The sequence below is a fragment of the Triticum urartu genome, chromosome 2A (assembly GCF_056163025.1).
Source record: "Triticum urartu cultivar PI428250 chromosome 2A, HENAU_Tu73, whole genome shotgun sequence".
In the NCBI taxonomy this organism is placed as follows: domain Eukaryota; kingdom Viridiplantae; phylum Streptophyta; class Magnoliopsida; order Poales; family Poaceae; genus Triticum; species Triticum urartu.
The window spans coordinates 350571605-350597908 of NC_141874.1; the positions used below are offsets into that span (position 1 = coordinate 350571605).

The following is a 26304-nucleotide window of genomic DNA, read 5'->3' on the forward strand; positions in this document are numbered from 1 at the left end:
TGAAAACTAGCTTGGCCATAATCCCCATGTGTCCTCGGGAGCGTTTTTATTTATATAAGAGTTTTTCCAGGCTTGTCCTTTGCTACAAAAAGGATTTGGCCATCTTTCTGCACCTTATTTACTATTATTACTTGTTACCCGTTACAAATTACCTTATCACAAAACTATCCATTACCGATAATTTCAGTGCTTGCAAAGAATACCTTACTGAAAACTGCTTATCATTTCCTTCTACTCCTTGTTGGGTTCGACACTCTTACTTATCGAAAGGACTACGATAGATCCTGTATACTTGTGGGTCATCAAGACTCTTTTCTGGCGCTGTTGCCGGGGAGTGAAGCGCCTTTGGTAGATGGAATTTGGTAAGGAAAAATTTATGTAGTGTGCTGAAATTTACTGTCAATTGTTACTATGGAACATAATCCTTTGAGGGGCTCATTCGGGGTATCTTCACCCTGACCAGTAGAGCAAAGAGTTGCTCCTCAACCTACTAAACCTACTAAAAATGTTTACTTTGAAATTCCTTCGGGTATGATAGAGAAACTGCTAGCTAATTCTTTCACAGGTGATGGAACATTACATCCCGATTTGCACCTAATCTATGTGGATGAAGTTTGTGGATTATTTAAGCTTGCAGGTATGACCGAGGATGTTATCAAGAAGAAGGTCTTCCCTTTATCTTTGAAGGGAAAGGCATTGACATGGTTTAGGCTATGTGATGATATGGGATCATGTAACTACAACCGATTAAAATTGGAATTTCATCAGAAGTTTTATCCTATGCATCTTGTTCATCGTGATCGTAATTATAGATATAATTTTTGGCCTTACGAAGGAGAAAGCATCGCACAAGCTTGGGGGAGGCTTAAGTCAATGCTATATTCATGCCCCAATCATGAGCTCTCAAGAGAAATTACTATTCAAAAAAATTATGCTCGGCTTTCTCTCAATAATCGCCCCATGCTCGATACTTCTTGTACTGGATCTTTTATGATGAAGACTATTGAATTCAAATGGGATTTATTGGAAAGAATTAAACGCAACTCTGAAGATTGGGATCTCGACGAAGGGAAGGAGTCATTGAAGTAAATATGCCCTAGAAGCAATAATAAAGTTATTATTTATTTCCTTATATCATGATAAATGTTTATTATTCATGCTAGAATTGTATTAACCGGAAACATAATACATGTGTGAATACATAGACAAACAGAGTGTCACTAGTATGCCTCTACTTGACTAGCTCGTTGATCAAAGATGGTTATGTTTCCTAACCATAGACATGAGTTGTTATTTGATTAACAGGATCACATCATTAGGAGAATGATGTGATTGACTTGACCCATTCCGTTAGCATAGCACTTGATCGTTTAGTTTGTTGCTATTGCTTTCTTCATGACTTATACATGTTCCTATGACTATGAGATTATGCAACTCCCATTTACCAGAGGAACACTTTGTGTGCCACCAAAAGTCACAACGTAACTGGGTGATTATAAAGGTGCTCTACAGGTGTCTCCGAAGGTACTTGTTGGGTTGGCGTATTTCGAGATTAGGATTTGTCACTCCAATTGTCGGAGAGGTATCTCTGGGCCATCTCGGTAATGCACATCACTTAAGCCTTGCAAGCATTGCAACTAATGAGTTAGTTGCATGATGATGTATTATGAAACGAGTAAAGAGACTTGCCGGTAACGAGATTGAACTAGGTATTGAGATACCGATGATCGAATCTCGGGCAAGTAACATACTGATGACAAAGGGAACAACGTATGTTGTTATGCGGTCTGACCGATAAAGATCTTCGTAGAATATGTGGGAGCCAATATGAGCATCCAGGTTCCGCTGTTGGTTATTGACCGTAGACGTGTCTCGGTCATGTCTACATTGTTCTCGAACCCGTAGGGTCCGCACGCTTAAGGTTTCGATGACAGTTATATTATGAGTTTATGAGTTTTGATGTACCGAAGGAGTTCAGAGTCCCGGATGAGATCGGGGACATGACGAGGAGTCTCAAAATGGTCGAGACGTAAAGATCTGTATATTGGACGACTATATTCGGACATCGGAAAGGTTCCGAGTGATTCAGGTATTTTTCGGAGTACCGGAGAGTTACGGGAATACGTATTGGGCCTTATTGGGCCATACGGGAAAGAAGGAAAAGGGCCTCAAGGGTGGCTGCACCCCTCCCCTTGGTCTGGTCCGAATTGTACTAGGGAAGGGGGGCGCCCCCTTCCTTCCTTCTCCTTTTCCCTTCCTCTTTTCCTATTCCATATGGGAGGTGGAATCCTACTAGGACTAGGGAGTCCTAGTAGGACTCCACACTTGGCGCGCCCCCTCCTAGGGCCGGCCTCCTCCTCCCTTGCTCCTTTATATACGGGTGCAAGGGCACCCCATAGAGACAACAATTGATCATTGATCTCTTAGACGTGTGCGGTGCCCCCTTCCACCATAATCCTCGATAATATTGTAGCGGTGCTTAGGCGAAGTCCTGCGACGGTAGAACATCAAGATCGTCACCACGTCGTCGTGCTGACGGAACTCTTCCCCGACATTCTGCTGGATCGGAGTCCGGGGATCGTCATCGAGCTGAACGTGTGCTAGAACTCGGAGGTGCCGTAGTTTCGGTGCTTGATCGGTCGGGCTGTGAAGACTTACGACTACATCAACCGCATTTTGCTAACGCTTCCGCTTCCGGTCTACGAGGGTACATAGACAACACTCTCCCCTCTCGTTGCTATGCATCACCATGATCTTGCGTGTGCGTAGGAATTTTTTTGAAATTACTACGTTCCCCAACAGTGGCATCCGAGCCTAGGTTTTATGCGTTGATGTTATGCACGAGTAGAAGACAAGTGAGTTGTGGGCGATATAAGTCATACTGCTTACCAGCATGTCATACTTTGGTTCGGCGGTATTGTTGGATGAAGCGGCCCGGACCGACATTACGCGTACGCTTACGCGAGACTGGTTCTACTGACGTGCTTTGCACACAGGTGGCTCGCGGGTGTCAGTTTCTCCAACTTTAGTTGAACCGAGTGTGGCTACGCCCGGTCCTTGCGAAGGTTAAAACAACACCAACTTGACAAACTATCGTTGTTGTTTTGATGCATAGGTAAGAACGGTTCTTGCTCAGCCCATAGCAGCCATGTAAAACTTGCAACAACAAAGTAGAGGACATCTAACTTGTTTTTGCAGGGAATGTTGTGATGTGATATGGTCAAGATGTGATGAGATATGAGTTGTTGTATGAGATGATCATGTTTTGTTGAAGTTATCGGCAACAGCCAAAAGCCTTATGGTTATTTCTCCATTGCATAAGATGCAAGCACCAAATAATTGCTTTACTTTATCGCTATGCGATAGCAATAGTTGCAAGAGCAATTGTTGGCGGGACAACCATGTGACGACACATTGATATAGATCAAGATGATGGAGATCATGGTGTCATGCCGGTGACGATGGAGATCATGACGATACTTTGGAGATGGAGATCAAAGGCACAAGATGACGATGGCCATATCATGTCACATATTTTGATTGCATGTGATGTTTATCTTTTATACATCTTATTTTGCTTAGTTCGACGGTAGCTTTATAAGATGATCTCTCACTAATTATCAAGGTACAAGTGTTCTCCCTGAGTATGCACCGTTGTGAAAGTTCTTCGTGCTGAGACACCACTTGATGATCGGGTGTGATAGGCTCTACGTTCAAATACAACGGGTGCAAAACAGTTGCACGCGCGGAATACTCAGGTTAAACTTGACGAGCCTAGCATATAACAGATATGGCCTCGGAACACGGAGACCGAAAGGTCGAGCGTGAATCATATAGTACATATGATCAACATAGTGATGTTCACCATTGAAACTACTCCATCTCACGTGATGATCGGACATGGTTTAGTTGATTTGGATAACGTGATCACTTAGAGGATTAGAGGGATGTCTATATAAGTGGGAGTTCTTAAGTTATATGATTAATTGAACTTTAATTTATCATGAACTTAGTCCTGGTAGTATTAGCATATCTATGTTGTAGATCAATAGCTCGCGTTTAGCTCCCCTGTTTTATTTTTGATATGTTCCTAGAGAAAACTAAGTTGAAAGATGTTAGTAGCAATGATGTGGATTGGATCCGTGATCTGAGGTTTATCCTCATTGCTGCATAGAAGAATTATGTCTTTGATGCACCGCTAGGTGACAAACCTATTGTAGGAGCAGATGCAGATGTTATGAACATTTGGCTAGCTCAATATGATGACTACTTGATAGTTTAGTGCACCATGCTTAAACGGCTTAGAATCGGGACTTCAAAGACGTTTTGAACGTCATGGACCATATGAGATGTTCCAGGAGTTGAAGTTAATATTTCAAGCAAATACCCGAGTTGAGAGATATGAAGTCTCCAGCAAGTTCTATAGCTAAAAGATGGAGGAGAATAGCTCAAGCAGTGAGCATGTGCTCAGATTGTCTGGGTACTACAATCGCTTGAATCAAGTGGGAATTAATCTTCCAGATAAGATAGTGATTGACAGAATTCTCTAGTCACCATCACCAAGTTAGTAGAACTTCGTGATGAACTATGATATGCAAGGGATAATGGAAATGATTCCCAAGCTCTTCGTAATGCTGAAATCAACGAAGGTAGAAATCAAGAAAAATATAAAGTGTTGACGGTAGACAAGACCACTAGTTTCAAGAAAAGGGCAAAGGGAAGAAGGGGAACTTCAAGAAGAACGGCAAGCAAGTTGCTGCTCAAGTGAAGAAGCCCAAGTTTGGTCCTAAGCCTGAGACTAAGTGCTTCTACTGCAAAGGGACTGGTCACTGGAAGCGGAACTGCCCCAAGTATTTGGTGGATAAGAAGGATGGCAAAGTGAACAAAGGTATATTTGATATACAGATTATTGATGTGTATTTTACTAGTGTTCGTAGCAACCCTTCGGTATTTGATACTGGTTCAGTTGCTAAGAGTAGTAACTCAAAACGGGAGTTGCAGAATGAACAGAGACTAGTTAAGGGTGAAGTGACGATGTGTGTTGGAAGTGGTTCCAAGATTGATATGATCATCATCGCACACTCCCTATACTTTCGGGATTAGTGTTGAACCTAAATAAGTGTTATTTGGTGTTTGTGTTGAGCATGAATATGATTTCATCATGTTTATTGCAATACGGTTATTCATTTAAGTAAGAGAATAAATTGTTGTTCTGTTTACATGAATAAAACCTTATATGGTTACACACCCAATGAAAATGGTTCGTTGGATCTCGATCGTAGTGATACACATATTCATAATATTGAAACCAAAAAAGCAAAATTAATAATGATAGTGCAACTTATTTGTGGCACTGCCGTTTAGGTCATATTGGTGTAAATCGCATGAAGAAACTCCATGCTGATGGACTTTTGGAATCACTTGATGCTTGCGAACCATGCCTCATGGGCAAGATGACTAAGACTCCGTTCTCCGGAACAATGGAGCGAGCAACTGACTTATTGGAAATAATACATACTGATGTATGTGGTCCGATGAGTGTTAAGGCTCATGGCAAGTATCGTTATTTTCTGACCTTCACAGATGATTTGAGCAGATATGGGTATATCTACTTAATGAAACACAAGTCTGAAACAGTTGAAAAGTTCAAAGAATTTCAGAGTGAAGTGGAGAATCATCGTAACAAAAATAAAAGTTTCTACAATATGATCGCAGAAGTAAAATATTTGAGTTACGAGTTTGGCCTTCAATTAAAACAATGTGAAATAGTTTCACTACTCACGCCACCTGGAACACCACAGTGTAATGGTGTGTACGAACATCGTAACCGTACTTTATTAGATATGGTGTGATCTATGATGTCTCTTACCAATTTACCACTATGGTTTTGGGGTTATGCATTAGAGACAGCTACATTCACGTTAAATAGGGCACCATCTAAATCCGTTGAGACGACACTGTATGAACTATGGTTTGGCAAGAAACCTAAGCTGTCGTTTCTTAAAGTTTGAGGTTGCAATGCTTCTGTGAAAAAGTTTCAACCTGATAAGCTCAAACCTAAATCGGAGAAGTGCGTCTTCATAGGATACCAAAAAGAAAATATTGGGTACACCTTCTATCATAGATCCAAAGCCAATATATTCATTGCTTTGAATGGACCTTTCTAGAAAAGGAGTTTCTCTCGAAAGAAGTGAGTGGGAGGAAAGTAGAACTTGATGAGGTAACTGTACCTGCTCCCTTATTGGAAAGTAGTTCATCAGAGAAATCTGTTTCTGTGACTACTACACCAATTAGTGAGGAAGCTAATGATGATGATCATGTAACTTCAAATCAAGTTACTACCAAACCTCGTAGGTAAACCAGAGTGAGATCCGCACCAGAGTGGTACGGTAATCCTGTTCTGGAGGTCATGTTACTTGACCATGACGAGCCTACGAACTATGAGGAAGCGATGATGATCCCAGATTCCGCGAAATGGCTTGAGGCCATGAAATCTGAGATGAGATCCATGTATGAGAACAGAGTATGGACTTTGATTGACTTTCCCAATGATCGGCGAGCCATTGAGATTAAATGGATCTTCAAGAGGAATACGGACGCTGATAGTAGTGTTACTATCTACAAAGCTAGAATTGTCGCAAAAGGTTTTCGACAAGTTCAAGGTGTTGACTACGATGAGAGTTTCTCACTCGTATCTATGCTGAAGTCTATCCGAATCATGTTAGCAATTGCCACATTTTATGAAATCTGGCAAATGGATAAACAAAACTACATTCCTTAATGGATTTATTAAAGAAGAGTTGTATATGATGCAACAATAAAGTTTTGTCAATCCTAAAGGTGCTAACAAAATATGCAAGCTCCAGCGATCCATCTATGGACTGGTGCAAGCATCTCGGAGTTGGAATATACGCTTTGATAAGTTAATCAAAGCATATAGTTTTATATAGACTTGCGGTGAAGCCTGTATTTACAAGAAAGTGAGTGGGAGCACTACAGCATTTCTGATAAGTATATGTGTATGACATATTGTTGATCAGAAATAATGTAGAATTATTCTGCAAAGCATAAAGGAATGTTTGAAAGGTGTTTTTCAAAGAAAGACCTCGGTGAAGCTGCTTACATATTGAGCATCAAGATCTATAGAGATAGATCAAGACACTTGATAAATTTTCAATGAGTACATACCTTGACAAGTTTTTGAAGTAGTTCAAAATGGAACAGTCAAAGAAAGAGTTCTTGCCTGTGTTACAAGATGTGAAATTGAGTAAGACTCAAAGCCCGACCACGACAGAAGATAGAGAGAGAATGAAAGTCATTCCCTATGCCTCAGCCATAGGTTCTACAAAGTATGCCATGCTGTGTACCAGACCTATTGTATACCCTACCCTGAGTTTGGCAAGGGAGTACAATAGTGATCTAGAAGTAGATCACTAGACATTGGTCAAAATTATCCTTAGTGGAACAAGGATATGTTTCTCGATTATGGAGGTGACAAAAGGTTCGTCGTAAAGGGTTACGTCGATGCAAGTTTTGACACTAAGCCAGATGACTCTAAGTCTCAATCTGGATACATATTGAAAGTGGGAGCAATTAGCTAGAGTAGCTCCGTGCAGAGCATTGTTGACATAGAAATTTGCAAAATACGTACGGATCTGAATATGGCAGACCCGTTGACTAAACTTCTCTCACAAGCAAAACATGATCACACCTTAGTACTCTTTGGGTGTTAATCACATAGCGATGTGAACTAGATTATTGAATCTAGTAAACCCTTTGGGTGTTGGTCACATGTCGATGTGAACTATGGGTGTTAATCACATGGTGATGTGAACTATTGGTATTAAATAACATGGTGATGTGAACTAGATTATTGACTCTAGTGCAAGTGGGAGACTGAAGGAAATATGCCCTAGAGGCAATAATAAAGTTATTATTTATTTCCTTATATCATGATAAATGTTTATTATTCATGCTAGAATTATATTAACCGGAAACATAATACATGTGTGAATACATAGACAAACAGAGTGTCACTAGTATGCCTCTACTTGACTAGCTCGTTGATCAAAGATGGTTATGTTTCCTAACCATAGACATGAGTTGTTATTTGATTAACGGGATCACATCATTAGGAGAATGATGTGATTGACTTGACCCATTCCGTTAGCATAGCACTTGATCGTTTAGTTTGTTGCTATTGCTTTCTTCATGACTTATACATGTTCCTATGACTATGAGATTATGCAACTCCCGTTTACCGGAGGAACACTTTGTGTGCCACCAAACGTCACAACATAACTGGGCGATTATAAAGGTGCTCTACAGGTGTCTCCGAAGGTACTTGTTGGGTTGGCGTATTTCGAGATTAGGATTTGTCACTCCAATTGTCGGAGAGGTATCTCTGGGCCATCTCGGTAATGCACATCACTTAAGCATTGCAACTAATGAGTTAGTTGCATGATGATGTATTACGAAACGAGTAAAGAGACTTGCCGGTAACGAGATTGAACTAGGTATTGAGATACCGACGATCGAATCTCGGGCAAGAAACATACCGATGACAAAGGGAACAACGTATGTTGTTATGCGGTCTGACCGATAAAGATCTTCGTAGAATATGTGGGAGCCAATATGAGCATCCAGACTCCGCTATTGGTTATTGACCGGAGACGTGTCTCGGTCATGTCTACATTGTACTTGAACCCGTAGGGTCCGCACGCTTAAGGTTTTGATGACAGTTATATTATGAGTTTATGAGTTTTGATGTACCGAAGGAATTCGGAGTCCCGGATGAGATCGGGGACATGACGAGGACTCTCGAAATGGTCGAGACGTAAAGATCGATATATTGGACGACTATATTCGTACATCGGAAAGGTTCTGAGTGATTCGGGTATTTTTCAGAGTACTGGAGAGTTACGGGAATACGTATTGGGCCTTATTGGGCCATACGGGAAAGAAGGAAAAGGGCCTCAAGGGTGGCCGCACCCCTCCCCTTGGTCTGGTCCGAATTGGACTAGGGAAGGGGGGCGCCCCCTTCCTTCCTTCTCCTTTTCCCTTCCTCTTTTCCTATTCCATATGGGAGGTGGAATCCTACTAGGACTAGAGAGTCCTAGTAGGACTCCACACTTGGCGCGCCCCCTCCTAGGGCGGGCTCCTCCTCCCTTGCTCCTTTATACAGGGTGCAAGGGGGGCACCCCATAGAGACAACAATTGATCATTGATCTCTTAGCCGTGTGCGGTGCCCCCTTCCACCATAATCCTCGATAATATTGTAGCGGTGCTTAGGTGAAGTCCTGCGACGGTAGAACATTAAGATCGTCACCACGCCGTCATGCTGATGGAACTCTTCCCCGACATTCTGCTAGATCGGAGTCCGGGGATCGTCATCGAGCTGAACGTGTGCTAGACTCGGAGGTGTCGTAGTTTCGGTGCTTGATCGGTCGGGCCGTGAAGACGTACGACTACATCAACCGCGTTGTGCTAACGCTTCCGCTTCCGGTCTACGAGGGTACGTAGACAACACTCTCCCCTCTCGTTGCTATGCATCACCATGATCTTGCATGTGTGTAGGAAATTTTTTGAAATTACTATGTTCCGCAACAGTCATGTATAACACCCAAGTTTGATTGTGTTAAATCTTTTATGGATACCTATGTTTTCCATGAATTTAGCACTAAATATGGACTTGACTCTGAGATAGTAGCTTCTTTGTGTGAATCCTTTGCTACTCATGTTGATCTCCCTAAGGAGAAGTGTTTTAAATATAATCCTCCCATTGAAGTAAAAGTAGTTGCACCTATTAAAGTTGAAGAAAAGACTATCACTTATAATGTTGATCCTGTTGTCCCTACCGCTTATATTGAGAAACACCCTTTCCCTGTTAGAATAAAGGATCATGCTAAAGCTTCAACTGTGGTTCGTAAGAGTAATACTAGAACACCTACACCCTCTGAGCAAATTAAAGTTGAACCTAGTATTGCTATGGTTAAAGATCTCTTGGCCGATAATATTCATGGGCATGTTATTCACTTTTGTGATGAAGCTGCTAGAATTGCTAGACCCGATACTAAAAATAAACATAGACCGGTTTTAGGCATTCCCCACAAGATAACTTTCGTCCCATTATATTTGGTAGACTCTTCTTGAATACTGTTAATGCTAGGATAGATTGCAAAAAGGATGTTGTTACTATTGGTTTGGGGGATATGTCTCATGAGTTTAATTTTGCTAAATTTCATAGACAACCCCATGATAAAGAATTTCCTAGTAAAGATGAAATTATTGGTCTTGCTTCTATTGTTGTGCCTCCTAATGATCCTTTAGAACAATATTTGCTCGACCATGAAAATGATATGTTTATGAATGAAAGAAGGGAAATAGATGAAATATTCTTTAAACATGGACCTATTTTGAAACACAACTTGCGTTTTCAAATCCTAGGGGATCCTCCTCCACCCAAGGGTGATCCTGTGTTTGAGCTTAAACCTTTACCTGATACTCTTAAATATGCTTATCTTGATGAGAAAAAGATATATCCTGTTATTATTAGTGCTAACCTTTCAGAGCATGAAGAAAAGAAATTATTGAAAATTCTGAAGAAGCACCGTGCTGCTATTGGATATACCCTTGATGATCTTAAGGGCATTAGTCCCACTCTATGCCAGCACAAAATAAAATTGGGGAAAGACGCTAAACTGGTTGTTGATCACCAACGACGGTTAAATCCTAAGATGAAAGAAGTGGTAAGAAAAGAAATACTAAAGCTTCTGGAGGCAGGTATAATTTATCCCGTTGCTGATACTCAGTGGGTAAGTCCTGTCCATTGTGTCCCTAAGAAGGGAGGCATTACTATAGTTCCTAATGATAACGATGAATTGATCCCACAATGAATTGTTACAGGTTATAGAATGGTAATTGATTTCCGCAAATTAAATAAAGCTACTAAAAAGGATCATTACCCTTTACCTTTTATTGATCAAATGCTAGAAAGATTATCCAAACATACACATTTCTGCTTTCTAGATGGTTATTCTGTTTATTCTCAAATACCTGTGTCAAAAGAGGATCAAGAAAAGACAACTTTTACTTGCCCTTTTGGTACCTTTGCTTATAGACGTATGCCTTTTGGTTTATGCAATGCACCTGCTACCTTTCAAAGATGTATGACTGCTATATTCTCTGAGTTTTGTGAAAAGATTGTTGAGGTTTTCATGGATGATTTCTCCTTTTATGGAACTTCTTTTGATGATTGCTTAAGAAACCTTGATCGAGTTTTGTAGAGATGTGAAGGAACTAATCTTGTCTTGAATTGGGAGAAGTGCCACTTTATGGTTAATGAAGGTATTGTCTTGGGGCATAAACTTTCTGAAAGAGGTATTGAAGTTGATAAAGCTAAAGTTGATGCTATTGAAAAGATGCCATGTCCTAGGGACATTAAAGGTATAAGAAGTTTCCTTGGTCATGCCGGTTTTTATAGGAGGTTCATTAAAGACTTCTCAAAATTTCCAGGCCTCTGACTAATCTCTTAAAAAAACATGTTCCTTTTGTCTTTGATGATGATTGTGTAGAAGCATTTGAAATACTTAAGAAAGCCTTGATTTTTGCACCCATTGTTCAGCCTGCTAATTGGAATTTACCATTTGAAATTATGTGTGATGCTAGTGATTATGTTGTAGGTGTTGTTCTAGGACAAAGAGTTGATAAGAAATTAAATGTTATCCAATATGCTAGTAAAACTCTAGACAATGCCCAAAGAAATTATGCTACTACTGAAAAAGAATTTTTAGCGGTTGTATTTGTTTGTGATAAGTTCAGACCTTATATTGTTGATTCTAAAGTAACTGTTCACACTGATCATGCTACTATTAAATATCTTATGGAAAAGAAAGATGCTAAACCTAGACTTATTAGATGGGTTCTCTTGCTTCAAGAATTTGATTTGCGTATTATTGATTGAAAGGGAGCTGAGAACCCCATTGTAGACAATTTGTCTAGGTTAGAGAATGTTCTTGATGAACCACTACCAATTGATGATAGCTTTCCTGATGAACAATTAGCTGTCATAAATGCTTCTCGTACTGCTCCATGGTATGCTGGTTATGCTAATTATATGTTGCTAAATTTCTACCACCTAGTTTCACATACCAACAGAAGAAAAAAAAATTCTATGATTTAAGACATTACTTCTGGGATGACCCACACCTTTATAAAGGAGTAGATGGTGTTATTAGACGTTGTTGTAACACCCTGAGACCGATGTGCCAAGTGTCATCCAGTTATTCGCTGTTGTTGCGTTGTCATTTCTTGTGTGTCATGCATTGCATATCATGTCATCATGCGCATTTCATTTGCATACATGTTCGTCTCATGCATCCGAGCTTTTTCCCCGTTGTCCGTTTTGCATACCGGCGCTCCTATCTCCTCCGGTGGTCCTTTCTACCTTATTTTCATGTGTGGGGGTTAAACATTTCCGGATTGGACCGAGACTTGCCAAGCGGCCTTGGTTTACTACCGCTAGACCACCTGTCAGGTTTCATACCATTTGGACTTCGTTTGATACTCCAACGGTTAACCGAGGGACCGTAAAGGCCTCGTGTGTTTTGCAGCCCAACACCCTTCCAATTTGGCCCAAAACCCACCTACACCCTCTCCATCATCTCGGTCGTTCGATCACGATCACGTGGCCGAAAACCGCACCTCATTTGGACTCTCCTAGCTCCCTCTACCTATAAATATGTGCAACCCTTCCAAATTCGCGGACGAAACCCTAAAAATTCCTTCCCTCGCGCCGCCGGACGCGTCCTCACCGCGCCGGACAATGTCTAGCCGCCGCTGCCACCTCGCTCCGGCCCATCCAGCCTCGCCACGTCAGCCGGCCGCCGCCCTCCTCCAACCGGAAGCCACCACCTGTCGCCGCCTTCTCTCTCCTCCCGCCGCCGAGCCCGCCGGCCCAGATCCGGCCCGCGCAGAGCCGAACCGGGCCGGGATCCGCCGCCGCCTGTCATCCGCGCCCGAGGTGCCTCGCCGCCGCCCATCCGCCGGCGCTGCGCGCCGCCGCCTCGTCCGCCACCGCGTCGGTGCCGCCAGCCACCGCGGCCTGCCTCCTCCCGCGCCGGCAACGAGATCCGCCGCCACCGCACTCGTCTCCACCGCCAGTTGCTCCGGCCATCGCGGCTTGCCTCGCCGGCGACCGCGCTAGGCCGCCGCCTCCACTCCTCTCCGGTCGCCGCTCTGAGCCGGCGACGAGCTCCACCTCAAGCCGGCCACCGCTTCCCCTGTCTCCGGCGCCAACTCTGGCGAAGGTCCGGCTCCGCCTCTATCTGCGTGCACCCGGGTCCAAACCGTAGATCTGTTTTCGGAGTGGTAATTTCTACTAAGTCCCCGAAATTCCCAGATTCACATGCCCTTGTTCATCGTGCCGTAACTTTGCATCCGTAGATCCGTTTTGGGCATATAGCATATCAAAATGTTCGTCTCAGAGAGTACATCATTTCATCTCAGTGCTTCATTTTCATTTGAGTTCATCTTGATGCCCGAAATGCTGTTGGAAGAATGCTATTAGAGATTATTGTCAGATCTGCTGCACCAAATAGCTTTTTGTCATTTTTGCCATGATTATTGTGTGCATGATATGCCCCTGAGCTCTACATATGTTTTGTTATATGCTTTGCCATCTTCCCAGAGGTGCAATCAATGTATTTTTGTGATGTGTGTGGTGACTAGCACAAGCTTGCAAAGTGGTATATTTGTTAATGCTGATTTCAGGGACTTAGCAATTCCACTAAGTCCTTGATCTGTTTTTAGCAATATGCCATATGTTCATGTTGTTTCCTAGTGATCCATGCCTCTTTTGAGGATGATCAGTAAGGATGTTTTGTTAATATTGTAGTGCTCTATCCATACATGCCTTTCTTTGCAATTATGGAGCATCCTAGCTTGAGTCAATCGAGCTCTACTTTTGCTATTTCGTGAATCTGGGAAGATTGTCTACTTGTTAGAGATTTTGCCGAGGATGTTTTAGTTGATCCGTGCATGCTATGTTATTGTTCTTGCCATGTCTAGCTTGTATAAGATGTATTCTTGATGGGTGTATACTTAGATAGTCATGCCTTACTATGTAGTGCGTGCATCGAGCTCGTAAACATGCCTACTTGATATCTGATTTGCATGCTCCAGTTTTTCTCTAAGTCTGTGATCTGTTTATGTTTTTGCCATGTTCACATGCTTGCAATTGTATTTTCTAATCCCTTTTGGCTCAAGGTCACTAAGGGAATTTTGTTAAGCTCTTTGAGTAGCTCCATGCCATGCCTTGCTTTGCCATGTTAAGTTCCTGTAGCATATAGTTTTCATGTTCCAAAGTGTGCTACCTGATCTGAAATTCCAGGCTTGTGTTAATTTCACTAAGTCTGAAATCTGTTTACCGTTTACACTTTTGCCATGCTTGTTTGAACCTGTTAATGGAATAATTAGCCATAGCTCAGTGTTCATGTTTTGTCAAGCATCATGAGTGGATCCTTGCCATGTATTTTGTTGCCATGTTTTAATGTTGTAGCATTATTATCTTGATGCATTTAGATGGCTACTTGCTGTTTATCGCAGACCGGTGCCATATTTGTTTTGCTTGCCATTTCCAAACCGTGTCTCCGATTCCGGCGTTCTTTATATTGTTTTCAAGAGAAATCATATCACCTTTCCAGTGGCATACTTGGATTTCCAAGTTTAGGCCAGGTTCAATCATTCCTTGTCACATCTTGCATATGCAGCGCATACCGCATCCCGCATATCATACCATGTTCATGTGTTGGTTGTTTACTATGTTGTGTGCTTCTTTCCGGTGTTTTCTCCTTCGGGTTGGTTCCGGTAACGTCGCGTTTGTGAGGACCCGTTCGACTACGCCCGTTTGTCTTCTTCATGGACTCGTTCTTCTTCCTTGCGGGATTTCAGGCAAGATGACCATACCCTCGAAATCACTTCTATCTTTGCTTGCTAGTTGCTCGCTCTTTTGCTATGCCTATGCTACGATGCCTACCACTTGCTTATCATGCCTCCTATATTGTTGAACCAAGCCTCTAACCCACCTTGTCCTAGCAAACCGTGGTTTGGCTATGTTACCGCTTTGCTCAGCCCCTCTTATAGCGTTGTTAGTTGCAGGTGAAGATCGAAGTTTGTTCCTTGTTGGAACATGTTTACTTGTTGGGATATCACAATATATCTTATTTAATTAATGCATCTATATACTTGGTAAAGGGTGGAAGGCTCGGCCTTATGCCTGGTGTTTTGTTCCACTCTTGCCGCCCTAGTTTCCGTCATATCGGTGTTATGTTCCTGGATTTTGCATTCCTTACGCGGTTGGGTAATAATGGGAACCCCTTGACAGTTCGCCTTGAATAAAACTCCTCCAGCAATGCCCAACATTGGTTTTACCATTCGCCACCTAGCCTTTTCTTTCCCTTGGGTCGGCCAGCCCAAGGGTCATCTTATTTAAACCCCCCTGGGCCAGTGCTCCTCTGAGTGTTGGTCCGACTGAGCTACCTGCGGGGCCACCTCGGGGCAACTTGAGGTTTGGTTTTACTCGTAGCTAGTATCATCTGAGTGTGCCCTGAGAACGAGATATGTGCAGCTCCTATCGGGATTTGTCGGCACATTCGGGCGGTGTTGCTGGGTTTGTTTTAACTTGTCAAAATGTCTTGTAGAACCGGGATACCGAGTCTGATCGGAATGTCTCGGGAGAAGGTATATCCTTCGTTGACCGTGAGAGCTTGTCATGGGCTAAGTTGGGACTCCCCCGCAGGGATTTAAACTTTCGAAAGCCGTGCCCGCGGTTATGGGCATATGGGAATTTGTTAACGTCCGGTTGTAGAAAACCTGAAGTTGACCTTAATTAAAATACATCAACCACGTGTGTAACCGTGATGGTCTCTTTCCGGCGGAGTCCGGGAAGTGAACACGGTGTTGGAGTTATGTTTGGCGTAGGTTGTTCTAGGATCACTTCTTGATCATAGTTTATCGACCGTGCTTTGCCTTCTCTTCTCGCTCTCATTTGCGTATGTTAGCCACCATATATGCTAGCCGCTTGCTGCAGCTCCACCTCATACCTTTACCTTACCCATAAGCTTAAATAGTCTTGATCGCGAGGGTGCGAGATTGCTGAGTCCCTGTGGCTCACAGATACTTCCAAAACCAGTTTGCAGGTGCCGATGAGTCGTGCAGATGATGCAACCAAGCTCAAGGAGGAGCTCGATGAAGATCTTGACCTATGTGTCTTTCCCTGATGATCAGTAGTGGAGCCCAGTTGGGGTCGATCGGGGACCGTGTCACTTTTGGGGTTCTTCTTTTATTTCAGTTCCGTAGTCGGACCTTGATTGTATCTGTATGATGTAATGCTTTATTCATGTAATTGTGTGAACTGGCGATTGTAAGCCAACTATGTATCTTTTCCCTTATTGTATTACATGGGTTGTTTGCGAAGATTACCTCACTTGCGACATTGCTTTCAATGCGGTTATGCCTCTAAGTCGTGCTTCGACACGTGGGAGATATAGCGGCATCAAGGGCGTTACAGTTGTGTACCTGAGCATGAAGAGGAACATATCCTACGTCAGTGTCACTCCGAGGCTTATGGAGGACACCACGCTGGAGATAGAACTGCACATAAGGTATTGCAATCCGGTTCTTATTGGCCTACTCTCTTCAAAGATGCCCATAAGTTTGTCTTATCTTGTGATGAATGTCAAAGAATTGGTAATATTAGTAGACGTAAAGAAATTCCTATGAATTATTCACTTGTTATCAAACCATTTGATGTTTGGGGCTTTGATTATATGGCATTGTCTCCTTCCTCTAATGGGTATACTCATATTTTAGTTCCTGTTGATTACGTTACTAAGTGGGTAGAAGCTATTCCAACTAGTAGTGCTGATCATAACACCTCTATTAAGATGCTTAAAGAAGTTATTTTTCCGAAGTTTGGAGTCCCTAGATACTTAATGACTGATGGTGGTTCACACTTTATTCATGGTGCTTTTCGTAAAATGCTTGCTAAGTATGATGTTAATCATAGAATTGCATCTCCATATCATCCACAGTCTAGTGGTCAAGTAGAACTTACTAATACAGAGCTTAAGTTAATTTTGCAAAAGATTGTTAATAGATCTAGAAAGAATTGGTCCAAGAAACTTGATGATGCATTATGGGCCTATAGAACTGCATACAAAAATCCTATGGGTATGTCCCCGTATAAAATGGTTTATGGTAAAGCTTGTCACTTACCTCTCGAACTAGAACATAAGGCATATTGGGCCATTAAAGAGCTCAATTATGATTTCAAACTTGCCGTGAGAAGAGGCTTTTTGACATTAGCTCACTTGATGAATGGAGAACCCAAGCCTATGAGAATGCCAAACTGTTTAAAGAAAAAGTTAAAAGATGGCATGACAAAAGGATACAAAAGCGTGAGTTTAATGTAGGTGATTATGTTTTTCTATACAACTCTCATTTAAGATTTTTTTGTAGGCAAACTCCTCTCTAAATGGGAAGGGCCTTACGTTATCGAGGAGGTCTATCGTTTCGGTGCCATAAAAATCAACAACTTCGAAGGAACAAATCCGAGGGTGGTGAATGGTCAAAGAATCAAACATTATATCTCAAGTAATCCTATAAATGTTGAAACTAATGTTATTGAAACCGTAACCCAGAGGAATACATAAAGGATACTTTCCAGAATGTTTCAGACTCCAAAAAGGAATAGGTATGCGGTACGGTAAGTAAAACTCCAAAACAGTTCCAATAGCATTTTTTCTCCGTTTTGGAATATTTAAGAAAATAGGAAAATAAGAAGCAGTCCGAAAAGGACACGAGGCATCCACAAGGGTGGAGGGCGCGCCCCTTGCCTCGTGGGCACCTCGTGTGCTCTCCGGACTCCGATTTCTTGCATGATACTTCTTTTGGTCGGTAAAAATTCATTATATAATCTCCCGAAGGTTTTGACCACCGTACCATGCAAATATCCTCTATTTTTTTCGAGCTGTTTCTGCTGCAGATTTAGAGCTAGATGTCTTCTCAAGAGTCAGTCGGGGAGAGTCGGGTATCTCATCCGATACCGGGGCCAAGAGCAAACAGCGATGCTAACCACTTTGGGCCATGAACTGAGGAAGAGATGGAGGCTGACTTGAAAAGGATAAATGCCATGGAGGAGGATCAAGAAGTTACTTCTCGTTTCTGAACCAGATTCACGATGGGGGAACTACAGAGCTCAACTATTCCAAACTCGGTCATCCCTTCCAATGTTAGATATATTTCTTATGAAAATAAGAAAAAGAGTGTTTCTTGTAAGGAGCTTTATCCGTCACGGGTAAGCTCTGTAAGGAAATAATGGACCTCAAGCAGCAAGTCAATAAGCTCGAGGAAGAGAATCGTATCCTGAGGGGCATCATCGCCAAGAATATCACATCACCACCCCCGAAGAAAGAGACATAAACACATTGTATGGGCACTCCCCTTGGCAACTGCCAAGCTTGGGGTGGTGCCCCGGTATCGTATCACCATCACACTTTTATCTTTACCGTTTTTCTTAGTTCGATCCTTTTAGTTATATCTTGATCTAGTAGAACAAAGTTTTTGTATGATCTAGTTTTGAGTTTTGCTTTATGATCCTTCTATGTAATCGAGTCCGTGAGCTATATATAATAAAGATTAGTTATGAGTCAAGGGCCTGATTATCTTTCCATGATCTAGAGGGAATAAAAATAAAAGAGAAGAGAAAGAATAAAAAGAAATAAAGAGATCATATGGATCTTATGGAGAGTAATGACTTCACATATAAAGAGTATGATGAATAAAAGTTGTTGAGAGTTGGCAAACATAGTTTTGGTCGTCGTTGCAATTAATAGGAAGTAATAAAGAAAGAGATGTTCTCACATATAAATATACTATCTTGGACATCTTTTATGGTTGTGAGCACTCATTAAAATATGACAAGCTAAAAAGTTGATGTTGGACAAGGAACACAACGTAATGGGTTATGTTTTCTTACATCTGAAATAAATTATATTGTCATGGATCATCCAACATGTTGATCTTGCCTTTCTCTCTCATGCTAGCCAAATTCTCTGCACCAAGTAGAGATACTACTTGTGCTTCCAATTATCCTTAAACCCAGTTTTGCCATGAGAGTCAACCATATCTACCTATGGATTTAGTAAGATCCTTCAACTAAGTTGTCATTGTTGCAAGCAATAAAAATTGCTCTCTAAATATGTATGATTATTAGCATGGAGAAAATAAGCTTTATATGATCTTGTGATGTGGAAGAAATAAAAGCGAGGGACTGCATAATAAAGGTCCATATCACAAGTGGCAATATAAAGTGACGTTCTTTTGCATTAAGATTTCGTGCATCCTACCATAAAAGCAAATGACAACCTCTGCTTCCCTTTGCGAAGGGCCTATATTTTATCATTGTCTTATACTTTATACAAGAATCATGGTGATCTTCTCCTTTCCTTTTTACATTTTATCCTTTAGCGAGCACAATGTGTTGGAAAGATCCTGATATATATAGCTAATTGGATGTGAGTTTTCATGAACTATTATTGTTGAAATTACCCTTGAGGTACAAGGTTGGGAGGAAAAACTATAAGCCCCTATCGTTCTCTGTATCCGAGTAAAACTTCACACCCATAAGCTTGGAGGACACGCGAGGTCTAAGCTTGGGGGAGTTGATACGTCCATTTTGCATCATGCTTTTATATCGATATTTATTGCATTATGGGCTGTTATTACACATTATGTCACAATACTTATGCCTATTCTCTCTCCTTTTACAAGGTTTACATGAGGAGGGAGAATGTCGGCAGCTGGAATTCTGAGCTGGAAAAGGAGCAAATATTAGAGACCTATTCCGCACAACTCCAAAACTCCTGAAACTCCATGGAAGTCAGTTTCAGAATATATAAAAAATATTGGGCGAAGGAAGCACCAGAGGGGGGCCACCCACCATCCATGAGGGTGGGGGGCGCCCTACCCCCTGGGCACGCCCCTGCCTCGTGGGCCCCCTGGCAGGCCTCCGGTGCCCATCTTCCGCTATATGAAGTCTTTCATCCGAGAAAAAATCATAAGCAAGCTCACGGGATGAAACTCCGCCGCCACGAGGCGGAACCAATCTAGGGCTCTGCAGAGCTGTTCTGCCAGGGAAACATCCCTCCGGGAGGCGGAAATCATCAACATTGTCATCACCATCGATCCTCTCATCCAGAGGGGGTCAATCACCATCAACATCTTCACCAGCACCATCTCATCTCAAACCCTAGTTCATCTCTTGTATCCAATATTTGTCTCAAAACCTCAGATTGGTACCTGTGGGTTGCTAGTAGTGTTGATTACTCCTTGTAGTTGATGCTACTTGGTTTACTTGGTGGAAGATCATATGTTCAGATCCTTTATGCATATTAATACCCCTCTGATTATGAACATGAATATGATTTGTGAGTAGTTACGTTAGTTCCTGAGGACATGGGAGAAGTATTGCTATAAGTAGTCATGTGAATTTGGTATTCGTTCGATATTTTGATGAGATGTATGTTGTCTCTCCTCTAGTGGTTTCATGTGAACATCGACTACATGACACTTCACCATTGTTTGGGCCTAGGGGAAGACATTGGGAAGTAATAAGTAGATGATGGGTCGCTAGAGTGATAAAAGCTCAAACCCTAGTTTATGAGTTGCTTCGAAAGGGGCTGATTTGGATCCATATGTTTCATGCTATGGTTAGGTTTACCTTAATACTTCTTTTGTAGTTGCGGATGCTTTCAAGAGGGGTTAATCATAAGTGGGATTCTTATCCAAGGAAGGGCAATACCCAAGCACCGGTCCACCCACATATAAAATTATCAAAGTACCGAACGCGAATCATATGAACGTGATGAAAACTAGCTTGACGATAATTCCCATGTGTCCTAGGGAGCGTTTTCCTTTATATAAGAGTTTGTCCAGGCTTGTCCTTTGCTACAAAAAGGATTTGGCCATATTGCTGCACCTTATTTACTATTATTAATTGTTACCCGTTACAAATTACCTTATCACAAAACTATCCGTTACCGATAATTTCAGTGCTTGTAGAGAGTACCTTACTGAAAACTGCTTATCATTTCCTTCTGCGCCTCGTTGGGTTCGACACTCTTACTTATCGAAAGGACTACGATAGATCGCCTATACTTGTGGGTCATCAGCATCCTTAAGTAGTGCATTAGCAAGAAATGAAAGCACCTAGTAATTTAATTGGTGTGCACAAGCTCAATTAATTGGTCCAGTATACTCCTTCCGTTCCTTTATCTAAGTTGCATTTTTTCCAGCTCGGTGGCCAAGGCAGCAATTTTTTGAGCATCTGGGACAATACTACCCCTGGTATTAGTTTAGCATTGGAAATCAATTATGTGAGCCTCCACTGATTTGGCCGCTGCATGCAGATATGCTGCCGGCCTTGCATGGCACATGCAATTCGCGTATCCCAACAAATCAGGGATGCAAAAAATTGTCTTGCCTCCTATACGAAAATGAGTACCCATGTGTTCGTGCGGCCATCAGAAAAAGGGAGGGAAGTGACTTGGCACCAAGACAATGAAGATTTTGAAATATGTTTTCATGTACAAAATGAGTCAACCCCCTGTTTTTCTTCATTTCACCCCTTCTTTCAGTACATGGCCAACAAAAAAATGGTTGATCTAGACTTGCATCCAGCACCTAATTGGGATTCAATAGAGGAGAACGAAGGCAGTGCATGTGATCTTGGATACGACTATGGATGGCTAGCTTCCGATGACGGTATGTTCTTCTGTAATCTCACTTTTTTGCGGTAATTGCGGGATAATTTTTTCATTGCGGGCTCCATGTAGAAGTTGAGCATGCGCTCCATGATGGCAATGGACGCCAGCATGATCGACTTGATGCCAGCAAAGAAGCCGACCATGAGGTGGACCTCTTGGAACACACGCGAGGTGCTTCCCCCGAGCACGGGCGACTTGACGTATGCACGCCGGCGGAAGACGCGGGGCCGCGCGGACGCAGGCACAGCCAACGTGCCGGCGGGCGCGGACGCGGGCACGGCCACGGCCAACACGCAGGCGGGCGCGGACGCGCGCGAGGGCAACATGCCGACGGACGCGGCCACGTAGTGGATGCAACACAGTCTTCACAGGTACGTACTATATGTATTCCATATTCCTTCAACCTGGTCATGTATTCCGGGGTAATACTTGACCCGTTGTGTCACCATCTCTGCGTAGGTCAATCGCCGAGGCGCTGGTGGACGAGGCCACGCAGAGGATGGAATACAGTGCAAGCCGCCAGTGAATCCAGTAGAGAAGTGGTGGCCGGTGTGCTTTTGCACGACGGTTTCGCTCAGAAGTACGCAGACCTTCTATCCGGGGGTGATTCGGCTTGGTACCACTAGGGCCTATCTCTTTGACGGTGAACATATTCTTATAGATTCTCGTGCGCGCCGTATCGATGAAGTATTCATCCAGGGAATGATTGTCATGTTCCCCTGCCATCTCGCGAACATCACCACCGGTGACCAAGGAGTTGATGCGGTAGGTTCTATGTCCGCACACAATTCAGGCCATGGAGTAGATGCCGGTGGTGGATGCGATGGTTCGGAAGGGGTAGAAGCTGCCAGTGTGCACACGGGTCTCGGATGTGCTCGTGGTGCACATGATGTCGTGCTTAAACACGTGTGTGTGGTGCTACTGGCTGGTCCTGTCGTCGGGTGTGTCCGTGGAGGTGAGGACAATTCCATCGGGGATGCCAGTGACGCTCGATGTGGTCGTCAATGCTTGGGCTTGGCTGGTCGTAGCAGAATGCGGCCGGCTCTGACGAAGTGGCAAGGCAGCTGTGCCGAAATTGTTCCATCTTTGCTAAATGGAAGCAACAATGATGCAACAAGCCCTGCCAGCAATCTTAACCAAGGTGATTGTACCAAAGGTGTTCCATCTTTAGTAAATGGCAGCGGCAATGATGCAACCAGCCCTGCCGGCAACGTTAACCAAGGTGATTGTACTGAAGGTGTTCCATCTTTGGTAGATGGCAGCGGCAATGATGCAACCAGTCCCGCCGGCAGCGTTAACCCATGCATCTGTGTGGAGTTGAACAAAGGTGTTGTTCCAGAGAGTGACCCTATAGTACTAGCTGAAGTAGCTGACAGCAGCAGCAACAATGGTTAGTCCACTCCATGAGTTATTTAAGTTAGTCCTTGTTTGATGTCACTATGAGTAATCTATGCCACTAAATTCTTGATAATTTCTAGAGAATGTTAGTTATTTTAGCTGGAAGTAATTCAGTTCTTGTTCCAAATGTTCTGTAGGCTCAAATGCTAATAGAAAAAAGAAGCAAAAATGGTACCCAGACAATCAAAAGCAAGAAATTTATGCCATGGTATTAGAGCGGACAAATCAAGGCGGACTAAACCAAGGGGTGGTTGAGGAGGTGGTAGAGCTTTGTCAAGTTAATTACCGGACTATTCAAAACATATGGTTGAAAGGCAAGCGAGCTGGTGGTATTCATGGGGTAGCAAACAAAATGGTGAAAACTTGTGGCCACAAGAAGATACCGTTTGATTCGGATGCGATAAAACAGATTGAGTTGAGCAAAAGAACTACGCTCAAAGATCTTGCTAATGAGCTTAAAATGGCGAAGACAACATTATGGAGAAGGGTGAAGGAGGACAGACTGATGCACCATACAAATTCAATTAAATCCACACTGACTGATGACAACAAGCTAGGTCGGATTCGGTTTTGTTTATCCATGTTGGATGAACTAAGTGTGCCTGAGGAACCAACATTTAAAGGCATGTACAATTTCATTCATATTGATGAGAAGTGGTTCTACCGCACTAAAGGTACTCAGAACTACTACTTGGCACCAGATGAAGAAGTGTCGGAGTAACGGGCCACGGGTAGGCTAACCCGAGGCCCCGAACCTTTCAAGACATCGGGGCTGACTGCGCCCCTCAAGATGCCAGGATGAAGAGCCGCCTTCTGGAGGCCGGCTGAAGGAACAGTCGACTACCCACATGCGGCCGAGTCCTAGAGGCGAGGTCAAGACTGGCCGACTCTCGCCTGGCGGCTTCCAGAGAAGCTGGCCACGGGGAGTCGGCCCACGGCACCAATGAAGCCCATGCCCTCATCAGGGGTGATGGGACGGGGAGTGGCAACAGTGAAGCCCACTCCCTCCCCTTTCCAGGGGATGGCTAGGCCACAGTGCGCCGTACCAATGGAGATCTCTGGCGCGGCATTGTTGCCATGCCATCCCTGACATCAACAATAGTGGGCGGAGTCCTGCACCCACGACGGCCTGTCAGTACGGTCCACGGATGACGGGCCCTATAGGTCAGCGAGAGTCCAGAAGACAGCAAAAGCGCCACCAGTCGGACCCGTAGGGAGCCGGCCCCCGGGAGTCGGCCCGCCCCTCCCACGGGTCCCCCGCGCCATTAACTAGACGAGACAAGGAGTGGTTGCAGTGATCACCCGCCAGGCGGCAGGGCTGTAGCCACGACCCCATGACCAGGCCTACGTCATTAGAAGCACGGCTACAGTAATCAGCAGCCGGTAAGACCCGCAAGCGGCGGGTACGGCCTGTCGGCTCCGTACCGGACCAGTTGGCGGGGCCGATCAGTCGGCGGGCCCCAGTAGTCGGCAGAAAGGCCGGCAGGCGAAGAGACTGACGGCTGGGCCCTGCGCCTAGTCAGTTTACCATTGTACCCCTAGAGGTAGGCCTATATAAACCCCCCAGGGCACCCATGCAAAGGGTTCGACCCATTAGAACTAGACCAGATCATAGAGGGAGGAGAGAGCTAGCCCTACCTTCTCCTACCTGCAGCATACAGCTCGAGGAGCGCCGTTGTACTCACTTTGCCTTAGTGATCATGCGGAGACCCCGCAGAGCAAGACTAGGGGTGTTATCTCCTAGGAGAGCCCCGAACCCGGGTAAAGTACGTCCACGTTCATGTCTACGCCTCATCCCACTTCCAGGCACCGGCGACGTTCTAGTCGCTCCCACCATGATAAGCCATCCATTGGCATATGTCACACCCAACCCCTGACATTTGGCGCCCATCGTGGGGCCAGGTGCACCGTCGTCCGGAGACCTGTTCTGGACGGGAACCCTTTTCCTCCCTGGCGAGCACAGCCAGCCCGGCACGCCAGACGGAGTCTGCGCCGACGCGCTGCATGGCGCTGAAATCTCCTGCGCGGCCATTTGCCTCGCTGATCTTGTCGGTGGGGTCCGCCTCTCCGACGAGCCCGCATCCAACACGGGCACAGGCGGCCCCGAGAGCCTCCTCGCGGGCCTCCTCGATCAACTCCACGTCGCCAGCGAGCCAGCTGGGGACTTGGAGTCCGTAGGCTCCACCGATCCGATGTTGCTCGACCTCGACACCGCGTCGCTTGACACGTTCCCCACCAACGTGGTGGTCTACGACGAGCCACTCCCTTGCGTGGAGAGCGGCGGAAGCACCGTCACAGAAGTGCTTGTCATTAGTCATGGTGAGCACTCCGGCGGGGGTGATTATGACCCGCTCAGCGCGGCGCTGCAAGACCTGGCAGCGCCCATTCCCAAAGACGCCGATGCCGAGACGCTAGAGGCACGCCGCCTTCAGCTAGTCGAAGCTGCCAAGAAGCTGGCCAGCATGAGAAGCCTATCAGAGGCCTACCAGCGCGAGATGGACCGCGCTCTGGGCGGCACGCCGGCTCCAGCTGGACCTAGCTGCCTTGGCACGGTCCAGCAGCGCGGCGTGGCCATCGCCAACCTGTTCGGGGCAAATCGCCCCGTTTACGCCATGCCTGCGGACAACATCTGAGCCGCCCAGGCGGCGGCGGATGAGCTGGATAAATTCGAGGGCGAAGAACGTCGCTTGATGACGGAGCGCGTCCAGCGACTCCTTGATGCGGCTATGGAGCAGAACGAGGCCGGCTGCCATACTGATGCGCCGCACAGGCAAAATGACGACCTACCTCCCCGCCGAGACCAAGAAAGGACAAGGAGCCAGCTGCCAGGCGCAGTCGGACTCGCATCACCATAGAGCGCGACCAAGACGGCCTCCCAAGAGCAGTGGTACGACGGGATGACTGTCCGCCTCCTCCCCCTCGTAGGGAAAGGCGAGTCTCCCCACTGTCTATTGATCACCCGATGCTCGGCGACCGCCTTGGCCGTCGAGAGGGAGTCGGAGAGAATGACGCCCGCCACCGGATCGACCGTCTCCGCCGATCCTTGGCGCTTGAAGAAGAAGATGAGTTGGGTCCGCCGTGT

General features: G+C 44.5%; 1 protein-coding gene across 1 annotated transcript; it reads left to right on the top strand.

Annotated features, from left to right (window-relative positions):
* The first annotated feature begins 21920 nt into the window (after window positions 1–21920).
* LOC147985073 (uncharacterized) lies at window positions 21921–23943 on the top strand. The gene is made up of 4 exons (XM_087541393.1): window positions 21921–22163; window positions 22284–22965; window positions 23047–23214; window positions 23360–23943. Exons 1-4 carry the CDS (start codon window positions 21921–21923, stop codon window positions 23941–23943), a joined length of 1677 nt encoding a protein of 558 aa, XP_087397519.1.
* Window positions 23944–26304: the final 2361 nt, after the last annotated feature.

What these genes read in the sequence shown, in the direction of transcription:
- LOC147985073 (XM_087541393.1), top strand. Translation starts at nt 21,921, where the DNA reads ATGGACGCCAGCATGATCGACTTGATGCCAGCAAAGAAGCCGACCATG. An exon ending in TGCCAGCAATCTTAACCAAG is followed by an intron (nt 22,966 to 23,046) that starts GTGATTGTACCA and finishes ACGTTAACCAAG; the next exon opens with GTGATTGTACTGAAGGTGTT. An exon ending in TGACAGCAGCAGCAACAATG is followed by an intron (nt 23,215 to 23,359) that starts GTTAGTCCACTC and finishes AATGTTCTGTAG; the next exon opens with GCTCAAATGCTAATAGAAAA.